Below are 24,761 nucleotides of genomic sequence, written 5' to 3'. Positions count from 1 at the left end.
GAATCAATTCAGCTGGAATTTATTGCTCTCTCACTGCGGTCTGCATTTCTTAGAATTTTGTGTATTGCAATGTTTTTTTTTTCTCTCTCTTTTCTGTACTTGTCTTCTGATGCTGGCTCATTCTTTTACCTTTTTGCAAACATTGATCTGAAGATAGTAAAACGACAGGTAAATAAAACTTATGTCTATCAATTTATTATCTGTCTAGCCATCTCCATCCCAAGTACTCTTAATAATCATTCCCTTCAGCCATGAGTCATAAGCAATGCAGATTAAAGCTCTAGGCTTAAACCTTTGAAACTTTGAAAATTTTCTGCATCTGTAAATTTCCTAGACAAGTCAGTATTGAATCTGGTAATATTGGACCTTTGAATTAGGTCCATATTTAATTCTAGATTCCTGAACTTCAGTGGTGGTCAAACATAGACGATAATACTAGCTTTATTGCCCAAGAATGTTCTGTGGAAGAATTAAAGAGTTAGTAATTTCTTACTCTAAAAACCAATAGCTACTGGGAGGAAAGCAGATATTCCTAGAACAGAAGTAGATTTCAAAATATGTGTATATCTCAGAATGCACACATTATCTATTGATCTGTCTATTGATCTTTCAAAGACTGGAAGCAGAAGGGAAAAACAGGTAAATTGGTGAGGTCATTTGAAATTTAATAGATGAATACACGCATATATGTTATGAAAGCATGCTTTTATCTGCCCACCCGTTGAAAAGTTAGTAAGCCCAGAAGTTGATTTAGTTAGCAGCATTGTAATCCTTATCATTTCATATCACATGAAGGTACATTACGAAAGAAGCTGTTGAGGACTAGAGGAAGACTTTAGTTAAATTTAACCCATGATCTTGCTTCAACTTGATTCATCTAATTATTCTGTTATATTCTTCATTAGCTCAAAGTCTAGCCTTTAGAGCACACTATCTGTGCAAACAATGTATAATAATAAGGCCCAGGAAAATTTTTTCTTTCTGCAGGATTCTTTTTCCTTTTAAGGTGACTGGAGAAAGAGATAACATTCTTAAAAAATAATGTATTTTTAAATTTTTGGACACTTGGAAAACATGGAATGTTAACACATACCTATATGCCTATACCTCATATTTAACATATTAATATTTTGCCATTTTCATATTTTTAAAGAAATAAAGCCTAATTGATACACCTAAAGGGTCTGCCAAGCCCTATTTCCTTTTTTAAAAATTGTAACACACGGTACAGAGTAATAGAGATTCTTATTAAACAAGTATCCTCATAAACCACCATTCAAGTCAAGAAACATCATTTCAAGCCACATACACCCTGCTTGACATTCACTTTACTGATTAAATGGTATTCTGAGAACGACAGAGTTTGCGGTGATTGGCAGCGATAGCACCATCCCTCTGTAGTGCATGGTTCATTTTCCCTTTTCAGCCATCTTCTCCCCCACCTTCCGTGTGACGCCTATCAGACCTGATGCTCTGAGTTAGTCTTCATGGTTCCTGTGTCAGACCTTCGCTACCGAAAGAAATCATGGGTGATGATGCGAGTCAAATCCAAGGGAGGCTAAGATTTAAAACACCTGTACAGCCACTTTGACCTCTTTGCAGGGCTTTATTTCCAAGAGATGTCTATTGTATCTGGCTTGAGAAGCAATGAACATTTCCCTAATGGGATATCTTTCTTTCTTTCTGTTGTTTCTTTTTAAAAGAATTAGTTATTTTTATAATGTTTTTGTTAAAACATAGAAAGGATTGCATCATGTCTAGAAATATTAGGCACGGCTATGTTTCCCAGTGGAAAACTGAGTACAGAGTAACAGCTGATCAAGGTGATGTAACCAGTCATTGTCATTAACTCTGTTTATATTTAAAGGAGAAAAGACATTTTTCTCCCTGCCTTCCTCTAGGAAAAACAAAGCAGTTGTCTTATTTAGGTAGAATAGCTTAGAATATGGATTCTTCTAGGTTTCAAGTAGCTATAATTAATGCCTTGTAGTGCATGGTCTTTATCACAGTGAGACTGTGAAAATTATCCCAAACAAGATACCAGAGCTCTGGTGTGAACCTCAAACTGAAAGTAAAGGGGAAGCCTTTCTGTGGTACCAGATATTATAAAGATTTGGGGTCTGTGGCCCCTTAAGGAGAAAAATACAGGTACTGAAAATGGAGCCCAGGAACTTTAACTGGAATGGCAGTTACAGATGTCTTCAGGAAACAGATGGATATTGTAAATTCTTAAAGTAGTCTGGATATAAAATGATAGGTGCCAAAGCTCCATATATTCCAAAGAAGCCTACCATTTATTACAATAGTTATATTTCCCTTTAAAGAACAGTATGGGCCAACAGAAAAGTTTGTACAGGCAGTGACTTTGTACCCCTCGATCTATTGAGTTGGCCAAAAAGTTCATTGAGTTTTTCCCATATGATGGCTCTGGTAGTGCTTAGTTATCTTAATTTCACTTGAAACAATTTTGTTGGATTGTATTGAGACAGCTGTCATATCAGTGTGCATTAAAAAAATTATCAAAATTGGTGAATTTTTTGTGTAGCCATTTTAATATTGAAGATGGAAGAAGATACCCAACATTTTCAGTGTATTATGCTTTATTATTTCAAGAAAATTAATAACGCAACTGAAAAGCAAAGATTTGTATATGGAGGAGATGCTGTGGGGCTGTCTTATGCATTGGAAGATGTTTAGCAGCATCCCTGGCCTCTGCCCACTAGAAGCCAATAGTGCAGGGGTGTCAAACTCATTTTCACCGCGGGCCACATCAGCCTCATAGTTGCCTTCAAAGGGCTGGATACAATTTTACCTCCTTAACAGTTAAGGAGTAGTTACAATCCTAAAATTATTTCGGCCCTTTGATGCCTTGCAGTTGAACCTGGTGAAGATTTCACAAACCCGGTGAAAATGAGTTTGACACCTGTGCAGTAGCGGGGGATACCCAACATACTCAAAATATCCAAATCAGTGAAGTTATTGGGGAAAATGAAAAATGTGCCTTTTATTTTACGGAAAAAGCTAAACGGACTTTTTGGCCAACCCAACACAATCGTTTATAACTGGATTGCTCTCCACTCTTGGATCTAAAGATGATTCACCCAGTGCCTGGTGCAGCTTTGGATTTCTAGCATCGAGCAGTATTTCCCAACCAATATTTTAGAGAAAGGGTCTTTTAGAAACCACTGCCCCCACAGGCATTGTTATTTCCTTTGTCATCATTACCTAGATTATCTCTTTCTGAATAATAATGGCAAAAGCAATTAATATTTATAGTGCTTACTCTCTGCCAGGCACTGATCTAAGCACTTTATATACATATTAATTTAATTACTGTAATAACCCTATAAGGAAAGTTGTTTTACAGATGAGGAAACTGAGGCCCAGAGAGATGGAGAAACTTGCCCAGAACCACACAGCAAACTAGGGACATGGCAGACTGGCTCCAGAGTTCTTGCTCTTAATCTCGAGCCTTTGTTGAATGAGGAGAATGTATTAGATACAGGGTGGAAAGGAAGGTTGTCATCTATACAGCCTGAACCACTGAACCACTGAACCTGAGGAAGCTCCCTATCCTCAACTCCAGGCTAAGAATAGTCTTTAAGCAGTAACCCAATTGGTTTTATTTATGACACTTCTCAGTGTATAGTAAAGTCTGATGGGAGAGAGATTTACACAGCATTTGAAACTGGTAGAGAAATTTTCAGCCTATCAGGGATAGTGCTTGCACAATTAACAGAAAGGGCCTGAGGGTGAAGGAAGATGATAGAAAGCTCAGTGGTGGATCTGTTTGAGGTGATGGCACTGTCTGAGACACAGGTGGAAATTAGGGAATGGCCTTTAAGACTGAGGTTAGAGCCTTGCCGAGTGTGGCTGAGTGGGTTGAGCATTGTGCTGCAAACCTAAAGTTAGTGGGTTCTGTTCCCATCGGTACATCCCAGGTTGGGGGCATGCAAGAGGCAAACAATTGATGTTTCTCTCCCTTTCTTTTTGCCCCTTCCCCTCTCTCTAAAAATAACTAAATAAAGTCTTTAACATTAAAAAAACGAGAAAGAAAAGACCGAAGTTAGAGGTAGAGATGTAAGCATTGGAATTAAATTAGAAGTGAGGCATGTTGTAGTGGTAACACTCTTGGACCTGCATCAGACCTAAATTCAGATTCACGACTGTCTGCTACAAACTGGAAGTGCGTGGTTGTCCTACCTGGGGCATTTCTAATACACAGGTTGGACTAGAGGCTCTGAAGTACCTATCTGATATTACATTCTGTTATCAGATATATTATAAACACAGTGATAGTAAATTGTACATTTAATGCAATAGCAATCTTGAACAGCAAACTTTCTGACTGTTTTATTTTCACCCTCTTAGCTACCCAGCTGAACATGCATGTTGCAAACCATTGGTTTTCCAGGCCTACGTTCATTCCCTGACTATGATGTTTTGAGATTATAGAAATCGTGTGGTTATTAAAGTTAAGAATATATTCTTTGAATATTCTTAACTCCTAATTCTAACCAATAATAGATCTCTAATGTATGTAAAACCATCAGGAAATTTATATCTTCTACAATTACAACAATATGTTATCTCCTGAGTAAAGAACAGCTTTCAAGAAGGGATTGACTATTGATTCCAACATAACATATTTGGTGAACACATATTTCCAGACTGAAAGCTCCAAAAGAAAAAGCTTCTTCTTTTTTTAAAAAAATTTCCTTTTTATTGACTTTATGAGGTGACACTGGTTCACAAAATTATACAGGTTTCAGGTGCACAGTTCTACAACACATCATCTGTACATTGTATTGTGTGTTTACCACCCCAAATCAAGACTCTTTCCATCACCATTTATTCCTCCTGTACCTCCTCCATCCCCCGCCAACCCCCTAATTTTCTAAATATGACTCTGGCAGTGTAGTCTCAACACAAGGAACACATGTTTTAAAATTACTCAATGTCTCCTAGGTCTGTTGGCTTTAGAATTACAAATCTTGGCAAAATCTCTGATACTGTGTTTAAATGGCATAAGCTTCACTGTTGTGGATCATTCATTGGAGTCCAGCAGAATGAGTGAGTTGGCTTAAAGTATAATAAAATGAAAGGAACTCTTGTCCAGCTGCTTTTCGTGAAGCTCAAACAATGAAGCAGCCTGGTGCCTTGAATCACATTCAGAGTTGGTGGGTGCATCTTGATGTGCTGCTGCAAGAGCTAAATGTGACCATCTGATGCAGGGGAAAGTGCCAAATGGTTCTTCTGCCATATAAATAGAATATAATGCAGTCCCAGCCTGAGGCTTTCTGCAACATTTTCACTGAGATGTACAAGGGGGGACCCAAGTAAACCTGGAATTTATTTATAAAAAATTGTGTATTTATTCTCACATTTAAACTTCAGTTTCAGAGTACTCTCCATTTGATGTAATACACCTATCAAGACTTTTTCCCACTGTTCAGAACAGTTCTTGAACTCATCGATTTTGATGTCTTTTGGTGCTTCTGCTGTCTTTTGTTTCACCTCTTCCACATCAGCAAAACATTTCCCTTTGAGGACTTTTTTCATCCAGGGAGACAAAAAAAGTCTCTCAGGCAAAGGTGGAGCACAGGGGTCATGCCATTTTTGGTCAAAATGTGCTGAACACTCAGTGAGGTGTGAGCAGGTGCATTTGTAAATCACCCATCATGAAATGGGCAAATGTGTTGAATCTTCAAATAAAAAATTCACTGAAGCCAAACACAGCCTGTCACACCACCACCAGCTGGTGCACTGATATAAATGGGTTCTAGAACACTCACCTAGCAGGGGAAGCCTGTACTACAAGGGGCCTGCCTGCCCTCCAGAAGATAATTCTGAGTTTTTTGGAGAGGTCCCCCATTGTAATTCACATACCATAAAGCCCACCCATGGTTTTTTAGTATATTCACAGTTCTGCAACCATCACCAGTATCTGGTTCCAGAACATTTTTGTCATCCTCAAAAATAATCTCTTACCTTTCAGCAGTCACTTCCCACCCATCCCCATCTCCTGGCAACCACTAATATACTTTCTGTCCCTGTGAGTTTACCAGTTCTGGATATTTCATATAAATGAAATCACATACCTAGGGTAGCATTACATAGTGATAATTATCATAAAATAAGGTAAAATGCGTAGGCCATAAATAAATGACTAAGTAGATAAGTGATTATACAAAAATATTTGATTTTTTATTTTGAAAACCTGCATTAATTTTTACTTGACTGTATTATTAAGTTTGAAAATAGACACCGTCAAAGGCCAAGAGAATACCTTTTGGAGAATGCTCTGTAAGCTGGTTCCTAACATCTTTGAACTGAGAAATTATATTTCTCTTAATTAAAATTGAGATAATTAGTTTCTGTAACCATTAAATGTTTCAACATGGGTATCATTTTAACTCTTGGAGTGAAAACAAAATCGTAGAACTTAAAAAATGACAATGATGTATATAAATTTTTTAAGTGGTGGGAAGTAATTTTATTCTGTAGTCAGTGTTAACTTTTCTATTAACTAATAAAAACTTTAAAAGAAAAAAGTGAAAATATACACTATATGGCTGTGATGGTCAGTTTTGTGCTAGCTTTTGGAATTTTTTTAATTGATTGATTTTAGAAAGAGAGAAAGGGGAGAGAGGGAGGGAGGGAAAGAAACATCAGTTTGTTGTTCTACTTACTTATGCATTCATTGGTTGGCTCTGTGTGCCCTGACTGGAGATTGAACCTGCAGCTTTGGTGTAGCGGAACCAAAGATACTCTAACCAGGGCAGGAATTCCTTTCTGAGTGACTCTGAGTTCCTGAACACCCCCACCTGTTTCTTCCTTGTGCTCTGCCTTTGCTGTATTTATGTTCTTAGTTCGTGTTTCCTCAAGTGCAGTGCAGGTAGCTCTGGCTCTACCATGATTTTAGGTGATGCACCAATACTTTTTATTTTAATAGTTTTTTTAAAAGTTACATATTTTGATATGATTTAGAAAAATGTAACTAGCCATCTAAGCTGGTCATTTCATAGATATTATTATTGGAGGTAAAGCTGTAATAGTAAGTCATGGTGTTAGGTCTGTGAATTTTCTTTCTTGTTTAAAAGATTTTATTTATTTTTAGAGGGGGGATAGGAGGGAGAAAAAGAAGAGAAACATTAATGTGAGAAAGCAACATTGATTGGCTGCCTCTTGCATGCACCTGACCAGGGCAGAACTTACAACCCAGTCACGTGCTCTGACCTGGAATCCAGTTGGCGATCCTTTGCCTTGCAGGACAACACTCAACCAGCTGAGCCAAACCCGGCAGGGCAGGTCTACAAATTTTCTTAAAATTAATAAATAACTATACAGGTGGTATACTGAAAAGGAGAATCGTGAAAGCAGTATGTGAATGACCGAAGCTTGGTAAACACTGTGTTAAGTCGTCCCCACTGACATTGTTTTCCCTCCTGGTGCCTGTATTCAGCAAAGAGTAGGTTTTCTTCTAGTCGTAATCCCATTACCTATCTCTTAAAGTCCCAGGTTAAGAAGAAAGGGGTCTGTCTTGAAATCAAATTAGGAAGTACTATTAATATGTAGGTAACAAACCAATCCTATTTTAAGTAATTAACACTAATGTGTTAATTGGTATTTTTCTGTGGGAAACATGCTTTGATTTGGCAGGTGAATCTATGGACTATATAGTTGGCAGGGACAGGAAAGTCTTAAGTCTCGGCAAGAAAAAATCTACTCCTCTTCTTCTGGTGGAGTGAGTGTGTACACCTCTGCTTACAAGTCTGTGTATGTCTTATGCAACTTGATTCATACTCTGTGGTGGTCCTTCCGTTAAGAAACTGTGACCTTCTTGTCTATGTTTGAGGTTCGTGTAAACCAGGACAATTTTATATACCTGCTCAGGTAAGCAGTGTGCTCCTTCTCCTCAGTCTTCTTTTACCTCTCCTTTTCTCCTTTACATGTTGGGCCCCAATCCAGTATAGGAAGGGTCTACAACTAAATTTACAAATATAGGGATTTATTTTAAAAAGGAATCTCATTATGACTCAGCCAAGAGGACTAGGAAAGAACTCTGGATGCTCTCTTGGGATTTCTCTCTGTCAGAGATGTGTCAGTTCTCAACATTGTAATCATGCAGGATTTTCAGGTTGATTAGGGTGTGCTTCCTTGGCTAGTTGCTTCGCTGGTAGCCTGACTTAGCTGGAACTTCCAGCCTGCTTCAAGATGTCTTGTGTTTGGCAGCCATACGGTAAGCATGGATCCTTTGGCTTTCCTCCAGGAATTTCATACACACTTTGGGAATCACTTTTTGGTTTCTGAGTAGCTGATTTTTTTCTCAGATGTTAGTGTTTCTTTTTTTAACTAGTACAGGAATAGGTTAAATGGATAAAAATGTCATCTCTCTAATAAGACAAAAGAGGGAGGGCACTTTAAAAATCTTTATTCCTAGCCCATAAATTTAATGTGGGATGATGCTGGAGATGAGTCATCTCAGTCTGAGTTATTAGCTCTATTTATCATACTTCTTTAATGATAATTACTTACAAAATGGAAATGTTTGTCTTTTCATAGTTCAAATGAACAATATTCTAGTGTTAGTCATTTCTCGATGTGGTTACATAAAAAGTGAAGCCCAGAGAAATTCCATCTGTGCCAGGATGTTAGTACTTTTTGGGTGGTCAGAGTAAAATCTCAGTGTTCCATGTTGTCAGCACAATAACCTGTGTAGCCATAAGTAGAAAATCAGCTGGAGTAGGGCACTCGGGAACAAACATAGCTGTGAGTGGTAATTTTTACTGCTTGTTTGAAACATTGGACTTTGAAATGCTTAGAGAAGAGGGCAGCTTTTTTTGTTTGTTTAAGATTTTGTTTGTTTGTTTGTTTGTTTGTTTGTTTGTTTTTAGCCAGAGGGGAAGGGAAGGAAAAGGCAAGGGAGAGAAACATTGATTGGATGTCTCTCTCAAGCCCCCAGCCTGGCCTGCAAACCAGGCCTGTGCCCTGACAGGGAATTGAACCAGTGACATTTTGATTCGTGGGACAAAACCCATCCCGTTGAGCCACACCAATCAGGGTGAAGGCTGACTTTTAGATCAGAACTTTAAAACAGTCTGTTCTAAATGGTGATTGATTTTTTTTTTTTTAACTCCCAGTTCAGGTACCTTTTTGGGATAATAGCCTAAAAATAATGTTTCTCTGAATTTTTCATTTATGCATCATTTGGGTAGTTACAGAGAAGCTCTGTACGTAAAAATAGCCTTTCATAATCATATTTAACCTGAAATTTTGTGGCTAAGCTTTACTGTGGGTTATATATCAATTATTCAGATTAGGCTTTTCAGTCAACATTTAACACTCTCTATTGCCTGGCAAGGTGCCATACACTAATAGACAACATATTTCTTAAAGCTGAATTACTTGTAACTTTTACTGTTGTTTTTTGCTTCTTTTTTAGAAAAGGTATAGTTTGGCAGTGGGTCCTCCCAAAAAAGACCCAAAAGTTAAGGGTGTCCAATCAGCAGCTGTACAAGCTTTTCTCAGAAGAAAGGAAGAGGAGCTCAGACGAAAAGGTACGTTATCACCTTGCTCTTGGTTTTCAAGTGTTCTACCTTCGCAGCTAGCTTGTACTCACCAGTGGATGTTTATAATAATGTAACAGGTTGATGGGTTTGTTGCATATGTGTATATGAGTCAGCTGCATAGAATTACCTATGTTATGTTGATTATTTGCATGGATGTTATCTTTTATTTCCTCTTAAATAAAAGCTTTTTGGGAATAGTGACCCTATCTTCTCATGGGTCATAGTGACTTCAATAAGAACTCTGTTCCTTGACCTTGGTTCTGAATCTTCTTCTAACCTATTTTGTATTTTAATTTTAAAATTATTATTGAAAGTGCTATCTAAAAGATTGAAATAGATAGAGGCAATTTTTGAGAACCAGTAAATTAAAGAAGTAATTTCATTTCATGAAGAAGAAAAGGAAACCGATTCAATAGGTTTAAGTATTCATTGTGTCATTGTAACAACTGCTAAGTGGGTACTAATGTCCCCTTAACTTGGTATATTTATTCGGTATGAACTATTTTCTATATTTAAAGCTGAAAGCCAAGTCTCTCACTTGCTTAGTCATACAGAAAAACCCGTATGTGACCCACTTATAATGTTAAGATGACTCAGTTGATACTTGTTCAAGTGACTTCCTCATTTGATTCCTAGATGTCTTCAGACTGGATTGTTTTCAAACTTAAGTGTTGCTTATGTTTTGTCCACCTGCTGATTTCACATGAACAGGCTGTTATCTTGAGATCGTGAAATGTGTTCTTTTTTGTCCCCGTTAGCCTTAGAGGAGAAAAGAAGAAAAGAACAACTAGTGAAAAAGCGAATTGAGCTAAAACATGACAAGAAAGCAAGAGCTATGGCCAAGAGGACGAAGGATAATTTCCATGGTTACAATGGGATTCCCGCTGAGGAAAAGTCCAAGAAGAGACAGGCAATGGAAAGCCACACTGGTCAGGGAACAGACCAAGAGTACGAGATGGAAGAAGAGGATGAATTCTTTGAATACAATCAAGCAGCATCGGAACAAGAGTATGAGGAAGAGCAAGAACCTCCCAAAGTTGAAAGCAAACCAAAGGTCCCCCTTAAAAGTGCCCCACCACTCATGAACTTCACTGATCTGCTGAAGCTGGCTGAGAAAAAGCAGTATGAACCAGTGGAAATCAAGGTAGTAAAGAAAACGGAAGAGCGGCCTATGACTGCACAAGAACTTAGGGAGCGAGAATTTCTTGAACGAAAGCATAAGAAAAAGAAACCTGAGGCAGATGCAAGACTACCTCCAACCAAAAAGGCCCCCTCTCAGAAAGAAAGTGTGGGCGCAAAACTTAGCAAAGTTTCTGGGGACAAACTTCCTTCTTCCAAAGGTGCTCGCCTTCCTCACACTGAGAAAAAATCCAGACCCAGCACTGCTAATGAGAAGCACTTGGGTTTGTCTTCATCCAAATCCATGCCAGGAGAGAGGACCAAAGCGGAATCTGGCAAGTGCTCCCAACCCCTGCTTCGTGCAGGCCATGACAGACCTGTTTTCAATGGGGCTGGAAAGGTCCACTCGAACACTTATTCACCAGGTGTCCCAAAGACTTCTGCTAAAGGGACTCAGAAATCTGCTCCTGAGCACAAAGCCAAAAAATCTCCTCCCCATCCTAGCCATTCCAGGCCTGGGCCCATGGTCACCCCACATAACAAGGCTAAGAGTCCAGGTGTTAAGCAGCCAGGCAGCAGCTCCAGCTCAGCCCCTGGGCGGCCCAGCATAGGGACTGCTCGGCCTACAGTTAGTTCTGGCTCCGTGCCCAGGCACCAGAGTGGCAGCTCCAGCTCCGGACCTGAGCGATCGGTCGTTGGGACCAAGAGACCAGCCAGTCACTTAAATCCTTCTGGACGGACAGTCAGTGGTACAAGTAGCCCTGGACGACCCATCAGTGGCCCAGGTGCCTCTGGGAGATCAGTAGTCAGCTCTGGTGGTCCTGGGCGGCATCATGTGAACACTCCACATGACCTCCGACGACCAGTGAGTGGCTCAGTGCCCACCAGGCGTTCAGTCAGTGGCCCTGGTCATTCAGTAAGTGGCTCAGTTCCAGCTGGACGGACTGTTGGTAGTTCAGGCCCTGGAAGACCAGGGAGCAGCTTGGGACCTGGGCGAATAGTTAGTAGCTCAGGACCCCCCTTGAAGCCCAGGTGCACTGTTGTCTCAGAAACAATTTCTTCCAAGAATATCATTAGCCGGCCCAGCAATGGACAGATGAATGGAATGAAGCCTTCCTTGTCTGGCTACAGATCTCCCCAAGGTAAAATTGCCCCTTGCCCTGAGAGTATCTGTTTACCACTAGGAAATTGGAAAACATACTTTTTTATATACCAGAGACACTGTAATCCTACATGCCCTTTAATGTTTTCTTATGTTGCTAGAATCCTGATGTCTTGGCTGTTTTGTTCCTAAGAGTTCCTGTAGTGATCATGACTTGGAAAAGTCTTTAGAAAAAGACTTACTTAGCGCCCTTGGTGTTTATCCCTGTAATATCTCCAAGTTTAATAAACACAGCTTTGTAATTTGTAAGACAAAGAGAGTATATGTGCCTTATATGGTTCAGTGAATGGATTCACCTTTTCATGAGACTAAAGAGACCAGTCTTCAAGTATTGGAGTGTATTTGTAAGCTTGAAGCCTTTTGGTACATTACTTATTCATCAGATGTTTGTTTAGTACCCAATATGTACCAGGAACTGTTGAAGACCGCCCTTGTGTTTCTGCTCCTTATAGTGAGCAACATTAAGGCCCTAGGCACTAAACCTTGAGGAATATCCCATCCCAACATACAGGAATCGTTAGTTGCACCTACTGGCTGCTAGATCATAGTTTCTTCGTGGTAATAATTATTTGTTTAGGCACCATGGAGAATACAAAAAGAAAAAAAAGATTTTCACCCATGCTTTTAACTTCCTAATTGAGCTAGAATATTGGATCAGAACCAAGGATGATTTTGATCCCCAGCAAACATTTGGTGTGTCTGGGGGTGGGGGATGCTACTGGAATCTACTAGATGGAAGGCAGGGATGCCACTGTTATCCTACAGTGCACAGGGCAGCCTCCTCCTAACAAAGATGTCAGGCCCAAAGTTCCAGTGATGCCGAAGTTGAGAAAGAAGCTCTGAGCTAATGAGACAAGCCTGCACATTAAAGTTATAGAACAACAGGAGTGTCTAATCAAGGACTAGAATCAGTTGTTCCCAGATGTTGGCCTATTGATTAATGCCAATCTTTTGCAAACCTTTTAATGTTTTTTTGAAAAATGACAAAAATAAGGATAATATAGTGAGTTTTTCCTAACGTCAGACTTTACTCAGTTTAAATAATTATCCATAATTCTGAGAATCTCTCCTACTTTATTGGACTTTTAAAAAATTTAATGAAATTATGGTGATAATAGTACCTTTGGTGTCTTTTCTTTGTGAAATTAAAAGTTAATGATCCTATGCTATTTGCAAGTTTTTTTAAAAAGTTGCCAGTCTTTTAATCCAGGAGAATTTCACTAAGCTAGAAAATGTAACAGACACTTCTCAGCAAGTCCTGTGGTGTGCAGGAATTCTGTTCCTCATGGGTATCATGAAGCAGCAGGGGTAGGGTAGGAACGGCTCCACGCCGTGCACTAGCCTGCTGGCTCTGGTTTTGGAGACTACCATCTGAACAAGCTCTCAGAATCTCACTTTATGTAGAACTTTGTTAGGACTATTTTAAGGGTTTTTTTGGGGCGGGGGGGGGGTATTTTAAGTTTAAATGCTCTTATAAGTAATGGCTTTTCTATTCTTAGGTCCTCAAAGGCTTCCCTTTCCTAGTGGTTACAAAAGGCAGCGAGACTATGAAGAGGAGGAAGATGATGACTATGACTCTGAAATGGAAGATTTTATCGAAGATGAAGGAGAACCTCAGGAAGAAATATCCAAGCACATTCGAGAAATCTTTGGCTATGACCGAAAAAAGTAAGGCTAATTTTATTTTGAATAACTCATGCTAAGAGAGGCACTAAATACAATTCTTAATTAGGAATCTTTGCATGATTTAGATTTACTTCTTTGGCATTTAGTATCTGAGAATTATATAACTCAGAATTATTTGTGTAGTTCCTTGCATGAGAGCCCAAAATTATCCCTTTTCAAATAGTTGTCTTTATAAGATATATAGCTAATGTGAGTGAAGCAGTGTGGTGTGGTAGAAATAGATTGGCTTTGAAATCAAAAAGCCACCCACAGAGCTATGCTGAAAGTTGGTCTGATCTGACAGCTGCTTTTCTTTGGTGTAACAAACTTTGCACTTAAGTGTTATCCCTGGACAGCAGTCTGGGACCAATAGCATTAACATTATCTGGGAGCTTGTTAGAAATGCAGGTTCTCGGGCCTCACATCAGATCTCCTGAATTCAAATCAGCTTTATAAGGTTCCCAGGTGATATACACATTGAAGTTTGAGAAGCATTTAAAGAAAGATTGCGGTTTGAATGAAGGTTCTACCACTTGCTAGCTAGGTAAACTGGAGTAAATTATTTGACATAAAATGGCATTTGGAAGGATTAAAGGAGGCAGTGTTTGTGTAGAAAGAAAGGCTTTGTCATAGTGTCTGTCTGTCAACAATCGCTACTTCCTGCAGAGCCATGGAAAAGGAATACGATGGCAACCCTAAGGGGCGGGGGGGGTTGTTTTGTTTTGTTTTTAAGGCATTTAGTAGAGGAAAGAACTGGACTAAAAACTAGATCTAAAAATCCAATCTAGCCCTGACTGGTGTGGCCTATTGGGTTGGGCATCCTGCAAACCGAAAGGTCACCGGTTCAGTTCCCGGTCAGGGCACATTTTTGGGTTGTTGGCATGCGAGAGCACCAATGAGTCCTCTTACACATCGATGTTTCTCTCCCTCTCCTCCTCCCACTCTTCCCCTCTCTAAAATAAATAAAATCTTTTTAAAAAATTCTGTCAAAACTAGTAACTTTAAAAAAATAAAATAATAAAAATCTATGTAGTGTTATTAGAGCTATAGGTTCTTGGTCAAACTACTAATCTATGTGCTTTGGTCTATGTTCTAAAAGTCCTTTCCTCCCTCATGGTGGCATGAAGTTCCTATGAAACTTACACAAAATAATTTTCACATATATTGTGCTTTTAGGATTTTACTATAAATTATCACAGGAGTAGAAGTGAGTTGAGAGTCAGCATTGTTCGGTTGGTACCTTCCTCAGCATTGGATTCAGGAATCGGGGAGTAACAAGGGCTCATTTAATTTGTCTCAGAAATCCACTTCTACTCATCCTCTGCCCACTCTACTCCCAGCCAGGCAAGGAGGAGTACTCCTAAATATGTTTGATTTAGTTATAAAGATGCTGATTTTAAACCTAACAGGATTTAGTTCCTTTTAAAAATTGAATTTTTGTTCATCTTAAAACAATTTTGATTTCCTCTTTCTAGATACAAAGATGAAAGTGATTATGCCTTACGTTACATGGAGAGTAGTTGGAAAGAGCAGCAGAAGGAAGAAGCGAGGAGGTAAGCACAAAACATCACGTTTTTATCCCACGTGTAGACATGACCTACATCTCCTTCCTGTTTGCTGCTTCATTTGCACCGTTGAGAGCAGGGCCTTTGGGCCACACAATTCTGAATTCTAGTCCTTATTTGCTGTGGGGCTTTAGACAGATTCCTTAGCCTTTCTAAATCTTGTTTTCTTATTTGTGAAATGAGAACATACTGCTTTTTCTGACGGATGCACTGTGAGGGTTAAGACAATGTGGACAAGTTGCCTTGAGCAGTGCCTCATCCACGTAGGCCCACAAGAACTGCTGGAGGCTTCCTCTGATCCCGTAACAGCGTGTTCCTGTTTCTGTTCTCCGCCCTGATGCCCTTTCCACTTCAGACACACCTCAGTCCTGCTCCCCTGCGCTGCTGGCCTCAGGGCCCGATGAGGGATACTAGGTTCCCTCTGATTCCTGATAGCAAACTAATGATAATTTCTTAGGTAGAGGTAACAAGTGAATTATTTGTAAATTGGTAAAATACTTTGCCTTAGTCTCAACTCGGAATATTAAACCTTTTCCTCCCTCTCATCTTCCCTCTCCTGTAACTAGGTATCAAAGTGTTGGGAAGGCACAAGCACAGAATGTTATTTTTGTATAAATGTTTCTTGTTCTTTATTTTTAAAAGCTGTTGAGATAATTTCTATTTTATTATGTCATGGGAGTATTAAGGTATTTTGTGTTGAGGTTGCACCTGAGGTCTTTTTCCCCACTGTAATTTGAGTCACTGGCAGTGGCTCCTGGTAAAAGTATTTCTGCTAATCTGTTTTCAGTGGTAAGGCTTTGAGGCATTTTGAGTGCATAATACAGTCCATCTGAACTTTCCGTTGAAATTTCATTCTTGCTTTTTAAAGAAAGTAGTAATTTCATGTGTATTGACAAATACCTTTCTTACTTTTCTTTTCTTTTTGACAGTTTGAGACTAGGTATGCAAGAGGACTTAGAGGAGATGAAACGTGAGGAAGAAGAAATTAAATGCCGAAAGGGCAAGAAGCTGAAAAGGCGTTAGCTGCTGCTTTTATTTATTTTTGTGAAATTCTGGAGACACTCTGCTGCAAGGAAGTCCTGCCTTCTGACTGGAGAAGCCCCTTTATCATTTTAGATTTATACTTGGGTCCTAAGGAGAAGGAATGCATACTGTATATTTTGAGCATAAAGTATTTTCAAATACTTTCCAGGGTGAAATCTGTAATGCAGATGACATCCTGCCCAGTGAGTGCTCTTATGCGGCAGGTGCCGGCCTTGCTCCTGATGAGCTATGCACTCTAGCGTGGGGCCACTCGACAGTCAGCCGATCTTCCCTGTTCCTTTGCTAGGTTCAAAAGGAAACCAAGATTGCTTCTTGACTTCCATAATTCTGCTGATGCGTGAGTGGGGCAATGGCCGGCTCCCAAACTTATTTTCTTTTTATGAGGAACCTGGCCCTTCCCCGAATGTTGCCAGCAATAAAGTGACCTGTACTAATCTATGCGTTTGGATTAAGAACTTGAAAATGTAGAGTAGGCTTTATAATTATCAGATGGAAGTCATCTCTGTGACTTTGAAGTAAAAAGTAGAATAAATTATATTGTATTCTGTATTCATGGATTGGATGCTGAGCATTCTTATTTGCTAATTTAGGTGATTAGGCAATTAACAAAAAATTCTCAAGTTAAAATACAAGTTAGGACATTTAGTATAAGAATATTCTTTTTCAAGCTTTCCTTTCAGATTTATTGTAAAATAGACAATGTCATTTCTGATTTTTATCTAAAAATTCATTTTTATATTGAAGAAAATATTTTACTCAAAAATTAGAGTTGGAGGAGTAATAGTTTAAAAAAAAATAAGCAAGTGACATGTGAGGCTGCCCTCCTCCCCGTCCCCCACTGTAAAGATGCTTCGGAATCCAAGGTGCCCTTGTGTCCCTTGATGTTAATGACTTTGCAGTTTTATCTTAAAATTCCTTAGCAAGTAATGGCAAAAACCAAAAACTAAATTCCTGTGTATCAAGAGCACCACTTTCTCTTTTTGCCCATATTGCACTTTTATTTCAAACTATGCACTGTGAAGAAATGTTTGCCCCCCAAGTAGAAAAGGATGTTTATTTTACTGGGCTGTGTTCCACCTTTCTTCAAGTCCTAGCTATAGACCTGCTATCTCTTAAGCCACAAATCCAAGCAATTCCACTCAGGCTAACTTAGGCTCTGGCTGGAGAGAAGCCAAGTCTCAAGGAAAGTCAGCAACAGAAAATGAGATGATGGCGATGGAGAGCATTTGTCCTTGATTCTAAATGTGGAGGGTTAAGGACAGTGGGACATAAGCTTATAGAACAGCTCTACAATATTGTGGCTACTTAAGCCACTGGGTGGTGAGGATTAAGTAAGAAAAGTTGGTCTGCAAAGAATCCTTATTCTTCAGTAGGTCCAAAACTTGTTTTGGTGTATTCCTTTTTATCCATCAAGCTTTCTTTATTCTCCAAGTTTGAGCATTACAATGACCATCATCTGCCTTCCTTTATGGGTCAGCCGTGTGACCCAGTCCCTTAAAACTGACTCACTTTGAATTGACTTGCAAACTTTGAAAGTGCAAGGGTTTAATTTTGAAGTTGAATCCAATGAAAGATATGGTCATCCCTAGGAATAACACTCTAATGTTCCACACAGACTGTTACACTTGTGGCAGAAAACCCTATTAACTGCCTCTCACCCGTCTCAGATACCTTCAGTGAAGTTGGTGAAAGGGTAGTGTGAGGTTCCATGTGATAAAACAGGTTGGGAACATCATTTCCTTTGCTGTCACTTAACATGGTTTTTTTTCCCCACTTCAAAAGTTTTTTTCTTGTGTTTTTTTCAATATTCCATACTCTTTGATATTGGCAATTACAATCAAGTACTTGTTACAAATGAAAGATTTTTGGTGGCTTAAATTAACTAGCACTTTACTCAGTGATATTGAGCAGCAATTTGTACAGAAAGGCACCAACGTGCTGGATAAAAGTTGCAGAACTTGGTAAGAGGAGTCAGGCCGTGTCCTGTGTCTGTCACTTCTGAGTGTGTTCCTTCTGTGATGCAGATGTTGGTTTTGCTATTTCACATCAACATTAATAAAAAAGCACCTCCATAGCTCATTTTTTAAAAATTGAGTCTTTCAAGTTAGTTTTGGCCTTGTTTCCAAATGTTGTCTTCCATTTTGTTCAATTCCCAGCCACTCTTACAAAAAGCTCACAAACCTCTCAAGAAACTGGAGTAGGCTGTTATTTTACCAAGGTTTACAAATTAAGTGAATGATTTTTAATGTACCCTTTACTGTTCCTTTTCAGATTTTCCTAAGTCAATATTTGAAGATGTGCCTTTTATTGGGTAATGTTAATTCACGAATGTAGTAATGTTATTTCACAATTGTAATAATGTTACATGATCATGGGCGTGGTGCTCTAACAGATGATGTGAAAGGAAAGGAGTTTTCATAAAACTCATGCCTCTGATTGCACAGTCCCACTTGCTTTTAATGTTGCTATGACAAAGCAAGGGGCACTTTCTTGTAAGGCTACTTTCAGAACTGTTCTTAGTATTTTCTCTAAACTATAAATGCAGTTATGTCCATCTGGAGGCCAGGGTACCACATGTCACAGGCAGCCTTACCTGTGCGCCATGAAAAGGTTCGAAGACTGTTAACAAAAAAGAAAGTCTGTGGGAACTCGAAATTTCATGTTTTAAATGTAATCCCCAAGATTTTCTCCAAGAAAAAATTGACTGTTTTTGTATTTTGTAACTTCAAAGCAGCTATTAGTACATTTCTGAGATGTAGCAAGAGACCAAAACATGTTTGGAAAGAGAATAAATCTATGAAGAGAGACTGGTTGGTTTATTTTCAATGTGCTGGATATATCAGACTACTATTTATTTTGTGCGTGTATGTGATGAGATAAATATTCAGGTGTTTAGTGTATAATTAAGAATGGGATATAGATTTCTTTGGAGTTATTAAATCCATGTCTTTTACGTAATGGACGAATCAAGTTTAGAAACATTTACAGTTTAGCTTGTTAATCTGGTGCTGTTGACCTGCAAGAGAATCTACTTTTGCATATACAGGTGAAAGTTTTACAATTTATGTATAAAGAAATTGTAGGCATTAAAAAATATTTTATTGGTATTTTCCCTGGTTTGCACTTATTGACCAAAACCCATATTCCTTATGTCATCACCCTGCACATTTTCCCAGCTAGAACCCCCAGCAGACTCATCACGCTTCAGAGATGGGGTTTGCCCCTCACACACTTGCCTCTGTTCATTTGCCCGTAGGCACTCGCGTCTGCCCAGTTCCCACCACTGACACTTGTCTCCCCACCAGCTTACAGGAGACACCCAGGTTAGGAGATTGTTTGGAGGTATACTCTGAACTGGAGGGAAGACGACGGGGTGTACATTTCTTATGAAGAAAAGCAGGTTCTGATCCCCTGTAATAAAAACAGCCTAAGATGGCTGAGAAGATGAGTCCTTAGGAATATATTAAGAAAGTAAGCCCTCTTGACTGAAAATTACAGCTCACCATATAGGAGGCAAGTGGGCATGGTCATGCAGCCAGAGGATGCAGGCACTTAATGAAATATGTTGAGACTAGGTCAAATACAAGAGATGCTAGTATCCTAGACCGAGAAATTACAGTTTTGCATATGGATTTTGAATTCACATTTCCATAAAAAATAAAAAGGGTAATCCATTCAGTGCATAGAGCCACTTGGAAATAGTTTAGCAAAACTACCAAATAGTCATTAACAACATGTGTCCATAACCAAAAGGTCTGCTGGCAAGGGTGCATTTCTGGACATGAAACTATCAGTAACCCCCAAGCAGCCACAGAGTGGGGACAATTTCATACAGCTTCTTTAAGTACTGTATTTACTCCCATTAAGAGTTGTCCCTCACTCTCCTCTTCCCCTTTAAGGTCAGAAAGCTCTAAGCCAGGGGTCCCCAACCTACCCCCTCCTAGTCCACGAAATGGCTCACATTACCATTCCCCCTGAGCTCCTCCTCTTGTCTCCCAACCCCCTCCCCGGCCTGACCTCTGCCCCGTGTCTCCCCTCCACCCAGCACCCTGGGCCATGGAAAAATTGTCTTCCACAAAACCCATCTCTGGTGCCAAAAAGGTTGGGGGACCGCTGCTCTAAACCACTAGAGGGCTTATTAGGAATAACCCAGGGCTCACCCAAATTAGTTGCATATATCTTATACTTACGTTCCATCCTTGGTCTCATAAACTCAAACTGCATCATAATGAGGACTCAGCAGTTGGCTTTCGTTTCTACACATGCTGCCTGTATTAGCAGCAGTCAGTGCTAAAAGAATCAGGCAACTTCTTGGCTATACAGGTGAGGGAGATATTTGAACCAAGAGACAGCCAAGATCTTAGATATCCCAGCCTCTTGGTTGGCCCTTTTCCTTGGCACATAAAATCATGCCAAGGAGTCCTGGCTGGTGTTGCTCAGTGGATTGAGTGCTTGCCTGCAAACCAAAGGGTCACCAGTTTGGTTCCCAGTCAGGGCACACATCTGGGTTGTGGGCCAGGTCCCCGGTAGGGGGTGAATGAGGCAACCACACATTGATGTTTCCCTCTCTTTCTCCCTCCCTTCTCTCTAAAAAAAAATTAAATTTAATTTAAAAATATATAATCTTTTTAAAAAAGATTTTATTTATTTATTTTTAGAGAGGAAAGGGAAGGAGAAAGAGAGAAACATCAATGTGTAGTTGCTGGGGGTCATGGCCTGCAACCCAGGCATGTACCCTGACTGGGAATCAAACCTGCGACACTTTGGTTCACAGCCCACGCTCAATCCACTGAGCTACTCCAGCCAGGGCCTATATATATAATCTTTAAAAAAAAAAAAAAAAAGCAGCATGCCAAGAAGGCCTGGATCTTAATCTTAACTGCAACTCAGAGCTGTGTGGGTTGGTAAGTTAACACTGGCAACTTCATTTTAGCCATTTTGTAAAACGAGTCTACAACCCAGCTTAGGTTATTGTGAGGTTTAAAATAATACAGAATTTAGTGTCTAGCACCCAATATAAAAATGAGGCCTTTCCCCCACATGGTATAAGCTTTGGGTTCTTAATAGTAGCTGTGGGAAGGCCACAGAGAAATACCCCAAAGAATAGGCTTAAAGTTACTCCAATGTTTAACATTTTTTCAACCCTGGATCCAGGAGAAAGACATTATTTGGGAAATAGGTCTAAAGAGATCTTGAGAATTTCTATCCTTGAGGATACAGAATAGAGGACAAGTTGAACTTGGTATCTTAGTCTTAACACCAGTTTTAGGGACTCTGAAACAAAGGGGACTCAATCATTCCCATCCACCCGCACTCCCTCCCCACCCTCCACGTCCCTGTTCCCAGCTCACAGAATACCAAGTCTTCATCTTAAAAAGGTGCGGTAACTTTTTACATTAAATGTGACAAAAATAATGTGCAATCACTTTATGCGAAACCAACAACAGGAGCTGTACAGCTTGGTCAGGTGAGCTTCAGAGCTGCATTACTTCACCAGGATCATCTTTACTTATTTCCACCGGGGTCTGAAGGGGAAAAAGTATGTCGGGTGGGTCACACTTAGTGTTTGCTAGGTGTGGGCTAAGAGTATTGCCCTCCTTACCAAGAGCAGGCAGGGGTAGCTGTGTCCAATTCTGTCACCTAATGCCTCTGACCTCAGTTGCCAGAGGGGCTTAAGTAGTAGGGGAGCTGACAAGAGGCAGAGGAAGGACACATATACAAAGTCCAACAGGAGGAGAGAAGACAGAGACATGTGCCGCCCGAACCAATATAGACCAGCGTTTACTTGAGGGAGAGTTAAGTGTGGGTTGCTGGTGTGGGCTGAGCTAAGCAGTGGTGGTGAACACTGAGCACATGGAATGTCCAAGAGAACAGACTAAGTCATCCATGTCAGACAGCTTTGACCTGGGGCCTGAGAAATCTTTTTAACTCTACCCTTCCTGTTTATTTGAAACTAAAAAAGAACAGAGACTCTTAGGAAAATATACATAAAAGATCACATGAAAGACTGAGGTAACTCTCCCAGCTTAAGAAAGTAATATTAATAGAAGTAGGTAAGCTACATAGCTTTGTTAACAAAGAAAAGGGCATTTGTTTCTAAAGTGACTACAGTTGGATTTCGATGCTTAGTTCATTATCTTGGGGAATACATTTCAAATTCAGAATAGAGAACAAAGCTTACGGCACACTTACCCCTCCTGGGGGATACTTATACCCCTTCCACATAGTTCCTGCAATGAGAAGCATCCATAAGACAACAATCATTACGGGCTCCGGCTCAGTGGGCGGTGCGAGCAGGGGGAAGCGGGTGGTTCTGAAAGGTGTGTTCTGTTCCCTGAATGCTGGGAACTGGGCTGTCTTCATTCAAAGCCTGATGGTGGATGACCCAGCATGATAGCTCCTGGCTGAAGGGCTGTGTGGTCTAGTCTGAACTGAAGTGGCTTGCCATGGCCATTTTGGGGGGCAGAGCTCAGCTACCAATTGTGACATCAGCTCCTGTGACCTTGAGGGCCAGTCAGAGGGAGTAGCTGTGGGTGGTTGCCCAGGATGCCAGGTGTGTTGGAGTTAAGGAGCCCTTACCAGAAGGGCCCTGTTCTCTGGGGCTCTGTGGTTGGGATCCTGCTGGCACCAGATCTTTATTAACTCATCACCTGTCAAAATTCTGACTAGTGGCTTTATGCAATCAAATGCAAAAAGAAAAATTTCTACGTAAAACACAAAACAAAAAAATACCCTGGATTAATTGGAGGGATTAAGAGGCTAGGTATGCTATGAGCAATTATTTTATATTAACAACTTTATCAGTCGTGAGACTATTCAAAGAAAAACCTTGCATTTCGCAAAATAGCACAACTAAACTTTTATGCAAGGTAAGCCTCCTCACAACTTCCCTCACAAGGGAAGAGAAGGGAGGTGGGCTGTTATGCCCATTTCACAGCTCGAGAAAAGGAACCACAGGATAGATTCAGTGGTTTGGTCAGGAACGCGGCAGTGGCTCAGTGAAACAAGAACCCTGGACTTCATCACATCCCCGCCCCTCCAGAGGTCTGACTGCATGGTGCCAATCATCTCTCATAGGAATTCTGAGGCAGATGAAGAAGGAAAAAAAAAAAAAAAGGAACCACCATTGTGCCTTGTTCTTAGCATATGTGGGGCTGGGTTCTTAGCATATGTGGGGCTGGGGCTTAGCATATGTGGGCTACCCATGCCTTCCAGAGTAGCTTCCCAGAAAACCTGTTCCTGTAGTCAGTACATTACTAAGACTCAGAGCTAGGTTTCTCTAACTGTGGGACACCTTTGAAAAAAGAGGTCTGAATGAAACGGGGTGGGATATGAGAAACCAGAGGGGATAGTTTGCCAATAGGACACTGTTATTAATATTCGTTACAGGCAAGCTGGGCTAGTGGGATGAATGTGAGAGGCTATTCAGTTCATAGATCTACGGCTTACATCCCAGCTTCACAAACCAGTTGGTCTGTGTGGTCTTGGATAAACAATTGAGGTTGTTGCCAAAGTAAATCTTTGTTGACTGGTTCACGATTTTGCTTAGTTGTTAAGTTAGCACATACCAAATGCTAAGTTTTGCATTAAATAAATGCTTTACATGAATTCCCAAATGTAATCCTCACAAAAAAAAGTAAGATACTGAGATAACTCCACTATACCGATGAAGAAACTGAACTTCATAAAGATTAAACTCACCCATCAGATAGCTAGTAAATTGCAAAGTCAGGACTTGAACCCAAATGCACGATAACTGTCCTCAGAAGTGCTCCCCACATTCTCTTTCCAATCATTTCCATTTCATCTATTTCTAATCATTTCCCCTTCTAGAGCTTATTATATTTTCCAAAGGAATATAAACTCTCCGTTGGGATTTCAGGGTTCTCCCAAGTCCTCAGGAAAGGGAGGGAAGCAGCCCAACAGACCTGATCACTCACAGTTGTAGATCTTCATCCAAAGGCTGGCTGCTCCGTCGAGCCTTGCCCTCTTTAACAGGCCACCTGTCTTTCCACCTCAGAGTTGGAGGCTGAGTCAGAAAGACATGTAAAGGCAGACATGGCTTTACTCGTTGGCCCAGTAGGCAACCGCCCCTGTATGGGACTGAAAGGACTGCTGAAAAGTCCACCCTCCAAGGCCCACCTTCCCTCTCTTGATCCGCAACCATTGACCCACTGGGCCTGAAATCCAGAAGTCAAGCACAACTCCAACAGATCCCTTATAAATTCCATAATGCTTTGAAATAAGTAATGTTATATAAATCTAGGGGGAGGGGGACTTAAAGATGTCCAAATGGGATGGGAAGTGGCCTAGGAAACTAACTTTGTTTCCTGACCTCTCATTAGTGGTGAACCTCAATTGTCTTTCCCACTTGCTCAGAAACCCCAGCTGGGAGGGTCAGCCTGAGCCAGGACTGATTACCATGAATTTACATGCAGGGTCATTACTTACCATGAACTCCGGAAATGTGCCCATGTAACATGCAAAGCCAACAAAAAGCATCCAGCCGAGCACAATCATGATAAAACAATTTTAAAGACACAATTGCAGAGTGAAAGACTCTTCACCAAGATCTTGGTAAAGGAGTATGCTCATGAAACCCTCAGGTGGCAGAGCTCTCAAAAGTAAGTTCCA

The 24,761-nt window shown here is 40.2% G+C and overlaps 2 protein-coding genes across 5 annotated transcripts in view; one reads left to right on the top strand and one right to left on the bottom strand.

Moving 5' to 3' along the window:
* Window positions 1-19,234, top strand: part of SPTY2D1 (SPT2 chromatin protein domain containing 1) — a 52,837-nt gene extending 33,603 nt beyond the window's left edge. For all 4 annotated transcript variants that reach the window (XM_045825265.1, XM_045825264.1, XM_045825263.1 and 1 more), the window contains 5 exons: window positions 9,446-9,560; window positions 10,331-11,833; window positions 13,353-13,521; window positions 14,994-15,071; window positions 16,013-19,234. In XM_045825265.1, the coding sequence (XP_045681221.1) occupies window positions 10,408-11,833; window positions 13,353-13,521; window positions 14,994-15,071; window positions 16,013-16,106 (1,767 nt within the window). In that variant the 5' untranslated portion in view covers window positions 9,446-9,560; window positions 10,331-10,407 and the 3' untranslated portion in view covers window positions 16,107-19,234. The remainder of the gene's footprint in view (window positions 1-9,445; window positions 9,561-10,330; window positions 11,834-13,352; window positions 13,522-14,993; window positions 15,072-16,012) is intronic.
* Window positions 19,235-24,063: 4,829 nt separating this feature from the next.
* SPTY2D1OS (SPTY2D1 opposite strand) lies at window positions 24,064-24,647 on the bottom strand. Its single transcript, XM_045825152.1, has 2 exons — window positions 24,579-24,647; window positions 24,064-24,156 (listed from the first exon to the last, which is right to left on the bottom strand). The coding sequence occupies exons 1-2, from the start codon at window positions 24,645-24,647 to the stop codon at window positions 24,064-24,066; spliced, it is 162 nt and encodes a 53-aa protein (XP_045681108.1).
* Between the last annotated feature and the right edge of the window lie 114 nt (window positions 24,648-24,761).

The sequence above is a fragment of the Phyllostomus hastatus genome, unplaced genomic scaffold (assembly GCF_019186645.2).
Source record: "Phyllostomus hastatus isolate PE091 unplaced genomic scaffold, TTU_PhHast_1.1 phas_scaffold_585, whole genome shotgun sequence".
NCBI lineage: Eukaryota > Metazoa > Chordata > Mammalia > Chiroptera > Phyllostomidae > Phyllostomus > Phyllostomus hastatus.
This window is presented reverse-complemented; position numbering and strand designations above follow the sequence as displayed.